Source organism: Phyllobates terribilis, unplaced genomic scaffold, assembly GCF_046119375.1.
Source record: "Phyllobates terribilis strain yellow unplaced genomic scaffold, ASM4611937v1 Scaffold_3__8_contigs__length_932513732, whole genome shotgun sequence".
In the NCBI taxonomy this organism is placed as follows: domain Eukaryota; kingdom Metazoa; phylum Chordata; class Amphibia; order Anura; family Dendrobatidae; genus Phyllobates; species Phyllobates terribilis.
Genome location: NW_027362763.1, coordinates 761,474,159 through 761,486,501, shown reverse-complemented (window position 1 = coordinate 761,486,501; position 12,343 = coordinate 761,474,159). Strand labels below are relative to the sequence as shown.

Genomic DNA, 12,343 nt, shown 5'->3' with positions numbered 1-12,343 from the left:
TGAGCACACGTCCTCTTAGCTCCAGAGAGTAAGAAGTACTGCTCTTGCTCAAGCCTTCACAAGGGGTCATGTGAATATCGCGTTTTTGCAACGTTTTTCACCCGTTGAGTTCAATTGAGTCAGTCAAATCCGCAGCAAATACGCATGTATAGAAATGATTGCGGATTTGCTGCAGATTTTTGCTGCGTATTTGACTCCATTGAAGTCAACGGGTGAAAAACGTGGCAAAAAACGCGATATTCACAATCATTTTTATACATGCTTATTTGCTGCGGATTTGACTGACTCAATTGAAGTCAACGGGTGAAAAAAGCAGCAAAAACGCGCAAAGAATTGACATGCTGCAGATTTAAGCGCACAGCAAATCCTGAAAGGAAAACTACTGATCATGTGCACAGCACTTGGTTTTTGGGGCCAATTCCGTACAGAAAAAAAAAACGCAGCACATCGCCTTACAGTATACATCAGGAAAAGTTCCTGACCTATACTGTAAGCTAAGTGTACACGTACCATAAAGTTCACAGAAATCTGGAGTTGTATTTTAGTTAACCTTTTGGTATTAAAAAGACGAATAAATCAGAACAGTGAAAAGTAGGAAAATCTTCCCCGAAGATTCCAGGTTCCTGCCTTATTTCATAGGGCTCACGGCTTTCTCCAGACTATCAGTAGCCATTCCTTCCAGAGCACAGGTTGCATCTGGTGATCAGATTTTATACAGAGGCAGAGCAGGCGTAATGGAGAATTTGGTATAAAAATTGTATTTTATTTCTTCACTTATAGTCCAGTACCACTTAATTCCTTTCAAATAAGTCATTTTTTGGCAGTTCAGGGCGTTTCCTAAAGTTGGTAAGAAAAGTGTAGCATTTCATATCCAATGAAGTGTTTGTAATTAAAGTTCTGTGTGGTCTCCGAGCCTCCGAGCTTTCTCCAAAGCTGCCATTTCCAGCACAATACATTTACAGTAAGTAAGATTTTATGGTTCACAGGATGCAGGGTTAAGATTGCTTTTTATACTAATACACGTATTGCTGTCTTTGGCTAATGACCGAACATGTCTTGGTACAGTTAAGCACTCCTGTACTTTATAACACCAATTACAAGGGCAAAAAATTGTGTTAATGTCTCTTTGTGACTGGCCTTGTCACAAAAATAACATGAACACGACAGGATTCGTTCACTTCACTAGCAGCTGATCCACTGCCCTTGTACTTTCTGCCTAGCTGTCCACTATTCTGTAACTCCTCGAGATTGCTAATATTAGTTAAAGGGAACCTGTCCTATCTTTACCTGAAGATACAAGGTTAATCGTGTTTAAACCCTGTCTGTTCGGCTTACTGAAGCAGCAGCTACAGGGAGAAAAATGAAGTTTTCTTATCCCTTCAGCTGTTCGCTTCCAGTCATCAGGATGTATATTGATACACAGTGAACGCAGCTGTAATCACTCCCCTCACATTGAATGACAGCCTGTACTGCAGTGTATGTGTGCAGCATGTGTGTGCAGAGCAGGCTGTCGATCAAAGTGAGGGGAGTGATTACAGCTGCGCTCACTGTATATTGAGTGGTGACTGTAACCGCTCCCTGCACTGCCCAGATGACAGTAAGTAGCTGCAGGAGGAATAAACCTTCATTTCATTTTCCAGGTATATCTGCAGGTAAATAGTTTCTGGACATGACTAAGGTGATTGACAGGTCTATCCTATAGCGAAAGACCTGTCAATCAACGATGGCTAGAGCCGGCCAGGGGCAGAGTCAGACTAGTTTTGATCCCTGACTATGGTCCCCTGAAAGAACTTTATCTATATTTTCTCTGAAATGTTTTGGCGGTCATGCTGCCAGGCTCCGATTCATGCTATTTGGAGTTTGGGCAGCATGAATCCGATGACCGGTTCCCTTTTAGGGGTGTAGTGTATAGTTTCATTATATATTTAATATAATCAAAGAACTTGAATTCTCTGAGGCAATGTTCACTTAGCATTTCACCCTACGTCAAGGGTTACATTCGAAGTCCCGCAAAACTGAGTTCGGACGTGCTGTATGCTTTGATGGAGCCATTGACTATGATGATGCAGACACTGTCAATGTGCTCTCAGACATCCTTTTTGGCGATATACGCCTATTGGAGGCGGGCAGCAAGACGTAGTCTGCTAGGTTTTGAAGTTCGCTTCGTCTAGGTGTATATGGCAGAATATTATCTCCGACAGAGCACAATGACACTGTCTGCATCATCATCATAGTCAATTGCCCTGTTCACGTAAATACTAGTGATGAGCGAGCACTAAAATGCTCAGGTGCTCGAAGCTCGGGTCGAGCACATTGGAATACTCGGGTGCTCGACCCGAGCAACGAGCCCAATGTAAGTCTATGGGAAACTCGAGCATTTTTCTGGCGGTCCCCCCTGGCGGTCCGCAGAAGGTCAAAAATTGCCCAAATCGATGGGAACAGTGCTCAATTAAACGTCAGGCAGGCATATTATATAGGCAGACAGGCAGACAGGGTATATACTGTGCATGAAAAACATAGCAGGGCACTTGGAACACACTAGTGCCCTCCGATTTTCATGCACCCGTCTCTTTAAAAAAGCCGGCCGGCAATTCATCAACGGCATACACCAGTACCCGACAATTTAGAACAGAAAGAATAGAGCATCACACCTAGATTATATAGATATTATATATGTGACTGACATGTTTCTAAGTACAGTGACAGTGTTGGTTACTGTACTTGTCATTTAGTGTTAAAATAAAGGATTTATTAAAAAAAAAAATTGGCATGGGGTTCCCCTTAATTATACACGGTGTTCCAAATTATTATGCAGGTTTTGGATGGTTTCTGCTTCAATTGTTTTGCATGAGGACAGAATACCCTCCCAGAGCTGTTGCTTAGATGTGAACTGCCTCCCGCCATCATGGACACTCATTTTGATGATGCTCCAGAGGTTCTCAATGGGGTTGAGGTCAGGGGAGCATGGGGGTCACACCATAAGTTTGTCCCCTTTTATGCCCATAGCAGCCAGAGATGCAGATGTATTATGTGCAGCATGAGACGGGGCATTTATCATTCATGAAATGATCTCGATGGTCCAGATGGATGGATGGAGTGGAGGATGGCTGGTTGATGGACACCCCATGCAAACACAGCTACAGCGCTAACAAGGAGGAGGTGGAGTAATGTTTTGGGCTGGAATCATGGGGAGAGAGATTGTCGGCCCTTTTTAGGACCCCTGAAGGGGTAAAGATGAACTCCATAATGTATGTTGAGTTTCTCAAACAGCACTTCCTTCCATGGTTCAAGAAGAAGAACCGTGCATTCCGCAGCAAGATCATTTTCATGCATGATAATGCCCCGTCTCATGCTGCACATAACACATCTGCATCTCTGGCTGCTATGGGCATAAAAGGGGACAAACTTATGGTGTGGCACCCTTGCTCCCCTGACCTCAACCCCATTGAGAACCTCTGGAGCATCATCAAAAGGAGTGTCTATGATGGCGGGAGGCAGTTCACATCTAAGCAACAGCTCTGGGAAGGTATTCTGTCCTCATGCAAAACAATTGAAGCAGAAACCATCCAAAACCTGACAAATTCAATTGACGAGAGAGTTCAGAAGCTCCTTTCGTACAAGGGGTCCTATGTGCAAATGTAACATCACCTAGAATAAAGTTTTGAGTTGAAAACTGTTTGATTTCAGCTTGTAATAACCTGCTAATGCTTATAATTTCAAAAATGACCATTTTTTTGTTCTTTATTAAAATGAAAAGGTTGAAAACTCTGCTGTGCATAATAATTTGGAACATGCATTTTGAGTGCAGTTTGAGGTTTTTTTTTTTAAATATACTGTTATCATAGGCAGTTTGTACAAAAACCTTTCAATTGTACTCTAATAGTTATTTGACTGGAAAATTACAATGACTGCAATTCATATAGGTAATTTGGGAAAATCTGAGAAAATATTATTTGCATAATAATTTGGAACACAGTGTAGTCTCTAGCGGAGGTTAAGCAGACGGCTGAGGCAGATGTTTGAAGCCTGGGAAGGGGGTAATACCCACGGAGCTTCCCAGGCTACTAATATCAGCCCCCAGCTGAATACCTAGCCTTTACTAGCTATTAAAATGGGGACCCAAAAAAAAAAAAAAAATGATGTGGGGTCCCCCCCATTTTAATAGCTAGCAAAGGCTAGGCAGACAGCTGGAGGCTGATATTAATAGCCCAGGAAGGATGCCATGAATATTGGCTCCCTCCCAGGCTAGAAACACCAGCCGTCAGCTGCCCCAGAAATGGCGCATGCGCCAATTCTGGCACTTAGCCTCGCTCTTCCCACTGCCCTGCTCAGCAGTGCATCTGAAGAATGGCATGCTGGATGGCAGCGTTCTGCTACCATCCAGCCTGCCATCTCAATGCCATTCCAGCACTGCAGCTGTTAACTTCCCTGTGCTTGCCCGGCCGCATCACTGCTAGGAGACACGGCCCTGTGCGCGGCCGTGTCTCCTAGCTGTGACGTCACGCAGTGCGCGCCCGGCCTGCAGTGCTGCACCGAAGAGGAGCAGGAGGACTGGAGCCGAGCCGGGGGATGGTGTGTGTGTGTGTGTGTGTGTGTGTGTGCAGATATCATTGTGTGATGTCTGTTTATATGTATTTTTGTGTTTCAAATGTGTTTATGCGTGTATGTATATGTCTGTGTGTGCGTGACTGCGTGCGGCCTCCCGCTGTCTCTGGGGGGGTGCCGTGCGGCCTCCCGCTGTGTATAAATGGCGCCGTGCTGCCTCCCGCCGTGTATAGATTGCTACGTGTGCTCAATATTGAGTCATACAATTAATGTAAGGCTATGTGCCCACGATGCAGAAATGTACCGGATTTTTTTTGAGCGTTTCTGCATCTCCCTGGCAGAAAAAACACATGCGGATTTTACATGCGTTTTTCCTGCCAGAGACAAGCGGAAGTGAAGCATTCTTCACATGCATGCAGAAATGCGGGTTATCAAGCGCTTTTCCAAGCGATTTTAGCATCACTTGGAAAGTGCTTGACAACTTGGTCACACTATATAAGTCCATGCAACCGGCATGGATTTATATAGTGTGACCGTAAAAGAATGGTAAAAAATAAATATATACTTACCTTCTGATGGCCTGCCGACGTCAGCGGTCGCGTGACCCGTCACATGACTAAATGGCGTCACCACAGGTCCTTTTCAGACCATCGTGAGCTGCCGGCAAGCCAGGACGCATCGGATAAAGACCCCGGGGGCCATGAGAAGGTAAGTATGATATTTATTTTTTTTATTTTATTCTTTTTTTTTTTTTATTTTTTTACAGGTTCTATGGTACCAGGGTCCGGAGGAGAGTCTCCTCTTCTCCAAACCCGGGTACCATCCGCACTTTGAAATGCATGGAATCCGCATGTACAGATGCAGTGATGTTGATTACATGCGTTCCAATGCAAGTCAATGGCGGCGAAAACGTTGAGCTTCCGCAAAATAATTGATAATGCTGTGGATTTTTCCGCAATGATAATCCGCAGCGGAAATTTCCGCAGCATGTGCACAGCACATGTGGATTATCATTGGGGAACATGGCAGACCTTTTACCAAGCGTTTTTTAAGCGTTTCTGCAGCAGAATTGCTTAAACGCATAGTGGGCACACGGCCTAAAAAAAAATTATAATTAATATTGTGCCAAATTAATTTCACGTGAACTATCACAGGGGATCATGTGATACATCAGGTGTGTGTGTGTGGGGGGGGGTTTCTTGATTTCATCTGGAAGAAAATATCCAACAGTACGTCCACCATTGCCACATAGGAGGGGCAGAATAATAGTAATTCAAAAGTCATTTGGAAAAAGCTCGCTGTGATGATTATGAACAACATTGTTCCCAAATGGGCTGAAACAATGTTCTATATTGCATGCTTTTTTTTAATTCAATATTGCTGTGCTAGAACAGTGAACCACAGATCTACTTTCTAGAAGAGCTTCTGTAAGGCCACGTTCACATATTTATCTGGTCAAAAAATGCAGAAGTGGTGCACATGTTTCTATTACTCAGGGCTCATACCCATATGTGAGGGAAAAAGTCCAATTTCTGGACCGAAAAAAAACGGACGAGTGCCATGCGATTACTATGCAATTTTTCCCACCTAGGATCAGTATGACATCCATATACAATGCGTTTTTTTTTCTCTGCAACTATTATTCTGCAATAATTTACAAAACCATTTACAGTGTTCTGTGCTACAGAATGGTAATCTATTTGTAAAAATCGGATGGCATATGGATGGTCCGTATGCCGTCCATTTTTTTTCTCGCACCCTTTGACTTGCTTTGGCGAGTCTCGTCCGATATATGCGGCCATACGTAGCATGATGCATAACTGATGACGATCTGAGGACCGGGACGTTTTTTGGTACACTTACTTAATGTCATAATAAACTAATCAAAAGAAGAGCCATGGATGTCGCCAGGTAAGAAGTGCTTCTTCTGCTCCCGACTTGTGGCCATAGATTTACTGACGCGGCCAACAGACATGTCCAGCTGATCGGTTAGCACCAACTCTAGTATGAATTTTTTTTTTTTCTTTTCATTATTTTACACCAGTCTGTTCTATTTAAAAAAGCAAAAATTAGCAGCTGGATATCTCCTCTAATAAATGGTTTCTCATCACTGGGCAGCACGATGTCTCAGTGGTTAGCACTGTTGCTTTGCAGTGCTGGGGTCCTGGGTTCAAATCACATCAAGGACAACATCTGCAAGAAGTTTGTATGTTCTCCCCTTGTTTGTGTGGTTTTCCTCCTGGTTTTCTGGTTTCCTCTCGCACCCCAAAAAGCATATTGATAGGGAATATAGATGGTGAGCCTCAATGGGGACAGTACCGATAATGTGTGTAAGAGCTGTGGAACTAATGACGCTATATAAGTGAATAAAACACTGTTAGCATTTTATTTTCCTTAAAAAAAAAAATAGTTTAGTGTTCTTAATCTACTGTTAGAGCAAGTTGTACGAACCTTCTATTTGCAGCTTCTTGTACCACACTGGGCTTAGGATGCAGAAGAACAAGATGGCTTTAGGAAACGTATTCTACTTTGGGAGGAGCGATGCAACTTTTTGGCATCTGTTTTGAATTACCCTGTGCCCCTTGTGAGTCAATGAAAGCCATGCTTTACCACCTGCTTTGAACTGTATAAGCCACCTGCAAATACTTGTGTGCAAATCAGATATGTATGTGCAAGAAAGGACTGTAGTTGCCATTTATTGCATTTCATTCCTATTCTCCAGGAATTGAAGACACATTCAGAACAGCAGCAACAGAAGTGAGTCTCCTCGCTGGAAATGAAGAATTTAATGCTACAAAGTTGTTTGGAGTTGGTAAGTGGGATAATGTTAAAGATGTTGACCGCTTTGATCAATCCCTGATGGGTAAAGGGAGTCTGGCAGCACAGAATGACTGTTCAGGCACAGGCGCTCCGTTCACACTTGGCCCAGCAGGTTTCAGTGCCAGTAGACACCATCCCACCTACTTCTTTTGCATCTATCTCTGCCCTATTCCTTGATTGACAACTCTGACTTTACAGAAACCAGAGAAAAGAAGGTGCTCTGATATGCTTGAGTGCGCCGAGCGCATGTGCTTGGTTTGAACAGTCATTTTTCTGCTGATGGACTCCCTATAAACTCATCACTTAGTGTCCCCGTGCAAGAACTCTCAGGGATTAGCTGGAATATGTGAGTGTAACTTGTAGCAAATATTCAATTAACCTGCAGTGCCTCCGCAGGAGAAAAAGAGTATTACACATTGTCACTTTAAAATTAATGGGCGGGTTTTTTTTGTTTTTTTATACACTGTTTGTAGCCTCTCTTATTTCGTAAATGTGGGTATTGAACAGGGGTAGATGAAAATGTATTTTCCAAAGCAGAAGTTACCTTTTCTATATTAAGATTTCCTATTGTGTCCTATTGTTATGCGACTTACAGGGAAGCTCCAGAACCCAGTGTTCTAGAAAAGCATTGTGGTTGCATTTAAGTCATTCAGTGACTGTATTCTCTTCTCCCTACAGAAGAAGGTATCTGTATACTTGCCCTGTTCATGGTGCACTTATGGCCAATGCCTACATGATATATTGGGAGACACAAAATAGATATTTGTCAAGAAATTCTACTTCTATAAGAGTGGTTGCTGTAAGAATTAGGCATTGTCTGGTACCAGTCTTACAATTGTAACATATCTTCTTACTTTGCTCCTAGATACTGATAGTTGCGAACGTTGGATGAATTGCAAAAGCGAATTCCTCAAAAAGTACATGCATAAAGTGGCCAACGATCTTCCAAGCTGTCCTTGCTCTTATCCTACAGAAGTCGCCTACAGCACCGCAGACATATATGACCGCATTAAACGGAAAGCATTTCGTTGGAAGGACGCAAGTGGTCCGAAAGAGAAACTTGAGATTTACAAGCCAACAGCCAGATATTGCATCCGCTCAATGCTTTCTTTGGACAGCACAACTCTAGCTGCCCAGCACTGTTGCTTCGATGACAGCATGCAATTAATCACCCGGGGTAAAGGTGCAGGCACCCCAAATCTGATCAGTGTAGAGTTTTCTGCAGAACTACATTACAAAGTAGACATATTGCCATGGATCATGTGCAAAGGGGACTGGAGTCGGTATAATGAGGTACGACCTCCAAACAATGGACAAAAATGCACAGAGAACCCCTCCGAAGAAGACTATTTAAAACAGTTCCAAGAAGCCCAAGAATTCTAGACATTTGCCGTGATGAAAAGATATTTATAGAAGGATGGAGACACCATGTTAGTGTTGGTACTGCGGGGTGTACAAGACTGGTGCAAATACTTTGTTTGTAACTCATGAGGATACGTGTCTGTATCTAGATTACCTAGGCATCTCTATAAAAATTTGGCAGATGGCAATTTTTAATCTGGATCCTGTGAATTATTTACATGATGAAATTTTGCTTATACCGACCCATGTTAAAGCCGGAGCTCGGTGCTGAAGACATGAACAGCTTTTGGGTATGGTAACCTAATGACCTGCCATTTCTTTTTGCTGCATAGACTGCTTGTAATGCTGCTGCAATGGCCAGATAGTCCTGCAGTTGCTGCATGAGATTTATTGATGATAGCCCTGGCTTCAAAGACCCCTCTGCCGCTGCATATTTATGTATGAACAGGCAAATGTAGGCACTCGTACATCTCACCGTCCTCCCATTCTTAGGCCGGTTTCACACGTCCGGATATTTCCGGTATCCGAGATATCTGTCTGTGTGGAGCACACGTACCAGTGTTTGGGAATCTGTGTACAGTTAGCGCTGTTCCCAAGCGCCGGGTGCTGAACGCTGCCCTCATCATAGTCCCCTCCCGGCACTGCGATCAGCACCACCAGGGGTTAATGATGACAGTTGTAGTCTGTCTCAACCTGTAAAAATAAGAATAAAAATAAAAAATCCATATACTCACCTGTCCTAAGTGTCCCCCGCTGTAATCCATGTGACTGCTCACACCGGGGAGAATGACTCCTGCAGCGAGCAGGCCCCGGAGCTGCGCTGCACTCAGTGAGTGACAGGACACCGCTCGCTGAGCGCAGCCCCGGAGCCCACTCACTTGGAGCGGCTCATTCTTCCCGGCTCCTCGGCGTCAGCGGTCAAAGGATTACAGCGGGGGACACTTAGGACAGGTGAGTATATGGATTTTTTTTATTTTATTCTTATTTTTACAGGTGGAGACTACGGGAGCAGACTACTATTCTCATCATTATCCCCTCATAGTGCTGATCGCAGCATCAATAGGGCAGCGTTCAGCAGCAGTCGCTTGGGAGCAGCGCTAATTGTACCCTGATTCCCAAGCGCCGATACGTGTCACACGGATGGCATCCGTGTGCGATACGTGTTTACATGGACCCATTAAATGGATCCATGCTGCTGGCTGAAAACTGACATGTCTGCATGTGGAGCACACGGACACACTGTCTGTGGAAACACACTGACATGTGCGCAGACCCATTCATTTCAATAGGTCTACGTGTGTCAATGTCTACGGTTCATGTGGAAGCTGTCACCACACGTACCGGAGATACTGACTAGTGATGAGCGAGTATGTTCTGTTATCCCTTTCGGCGAGTATGCTCGGGCAGAGCACCGAGTAGTTACAGCTGCTCGGTGTTGTGTTTGAATCACTCCCGTGTGCATGATTTGCGACTGTTTGACAGCTTTAGTACATGTAAGGAATGTCTATTTCTTACAGACATTCCTTACATGTACTAAAGCTCAAAAGTCGCAAATCATGCACACGGGAGTGATTCAAACACAACACCGAGCAGCTGTAACTACTCGGTGCTCTGCCCGAGCATACTCGCCGAAAGGGTTAACAGAACATACTCGCTCATCACTAATACTGACGTGTGAAAGAGCCCTTAGAGAAACATGTTTTGCTCCTTCCCAAGTAAGCCGTATCAGTAATCTGGCAACCACTCGCCCGCTACCCCATAATTACAATGTGTGTAACCTGACCTTAATAACTGATTTGAGGAGATGCTGTCGGAGTTGATACTCTACACAGTTTTCACTGAAATCGATGAGAAGTATGTGTTGGGTGCTCCAGAGCAGGATATGGCTAATAGACGGGGATTCTTCAGTTCACAATTCTCATCTATTAACTTAGAGGGGTATTCCCATCTCAAAGATCCTATCCCAATATGTAGTAGGTATAATAATATTAGCAAATACCTCCAATTAGAAATGTAGTATAGTTTTTCTGATTCGGCATGTCTTTCCTCATGTGCAGGTATTGCAGGATTTTGGGTATCCATGTTTATGACCCCTAGCAACTAGCTTATTGTCGCTATAACGGTGGTTGTAACCATGGATACCTAAGGTCCTGCAATGCCTGCACATGAGGAAAGAGACATAGCGAATCAGAAAAATTATAAATCATTTCTAATTGGAGATATTTGCTAATATTATTATTATTATTATTACACCTACTATATATTGGGATAGGATCTTAGAGATGGGAATACCCCTTTTAACTTTCTAATATAAATTTATAAATTATGTATCTAATGCACAAAACTAATTTTCAGACTTCCATGCAGGAGTGCTTAACCTTCTGCTGGGGTAAGATCCATGCTCTCCAACCATCATGTCATCCTAGTTAATGGGCAGCTAAAACAATAATTTATTGTTTATTAAAGGCGTCTTTTATCTTCACATCTTCACTTTCTTTCACCCCATCAGCAGCCGTACTTGTCTTCCCCTGCTCCATCGCCGTCTCTCCACCGCTGCTCCTGTTGATTTGTTACAAGCTGCAGTAATGACCTCAAGACTACAGTGCTCTTGCCCGAAGCAGCCAATTCTTGAGCTCAGTGGCTTGTGCCGTCTACAGCTTCATGACCACTGAACCCAGTGATTGTGACTACAGAGCACATTACCACTGCAGCCAAAGTCACCACTGGCATCCTGTAAATAACCACCAGAAGTAGCGGTGGCGAGTTGGTGCTGGAGCAGGGGGGTAGGTGCGGCTGATTTTATTCGGTGTAAATAGGGCAAGCCAATGAGTTGAACAAATTTGACCATGGAAAAGCCATTTAATTAGCTAGAAGTTCCATACCTATAAGAATAAATTGACAGAGGACTGAAAGGCTGTGGATTTTTTTGCAAAAAAAAAAGTGATGCAGCAGAATATAGTACAAGGAAAGTGAATGAGATTTTGCCCTATGTAATCCACACTCTGTAAAAATTTTCACATGGAAATTGACCTGCGATATGAATTTTTATGTTCGCTATATATCCGTTTCTGTTGTGGACCGTGCGGGGATTTATTTTAGATTTTATTTTAGATCTTCCCTATTTGGAAAGCAAAATTTGCAATCAAATCCACAGCAGATCAACAGGTGCCGATATAGAATGGCAAAATAACAGCCTTACCTTCCACTCGTTGCTTTTATTAACCAAATAAATTGCATCTGCCAGGTTTGTCAGCTATTTTAAATTGAAATCATACCTTATTGGTTGCTGTAAGTAATGGCGGGGACGACTTTAAAGTCTTTAAAATGGATTATGGGTCGGAAAGACTGGTTTGTGATAAAATAATTATTCCTCTCTAAAATGTCTTTGTACCCTGGTGTACAGACATGAGAAATGCAGTGGTCCTGATTCATCAAGATTGGCGTTTTGTACTCCAGTCTTGCTGGAGTAGGATGCGCCATATTCATTAAGAGACGTGCGCCTTTGCAAGAGGTGTGCTCCAGCCAGTTACTGGAGTACATTCCTATCGTAATTTATGTCACTCCTGGGGCGGGAATTATAATGGATTTGTCAGGCTTGCTCGACTACACCCAATCC

The 12,343-nt window shown here is 43.4% G+C and overlaps 1 protein-coding gene across 2 annotated transcripts in view; it reads left to right on the top strand.

The window, feature by feature from the left end:
• Nucleotides 1-9,989, top strand: part of ISM1 (isthmin 1) — a 79,972-nt gene extending 69,983 nt beyond the window's left edge. For both annotated transcript variants that reach the window (XM_073672214.1, XM_073672213.1), the window contains exons 5-6: nt 7,268-7,357; nt 8,231-9,989. In XM_073672214.1, coding sequence (XP_073528315.1) covers nt 7,268-7,357; nt 8,231-8,748 — 608 coding nt within the window. In that variant the 3' untranslated portion in view covers nt 8,749-9,989. The remainder of the gene's footprint in view (nt 1-7,267; nt 7,358-8,230) is intronic.
• The last annotated feature ends 2,354 nt before the right edge of the window (nt 9,990-12,343 follow it).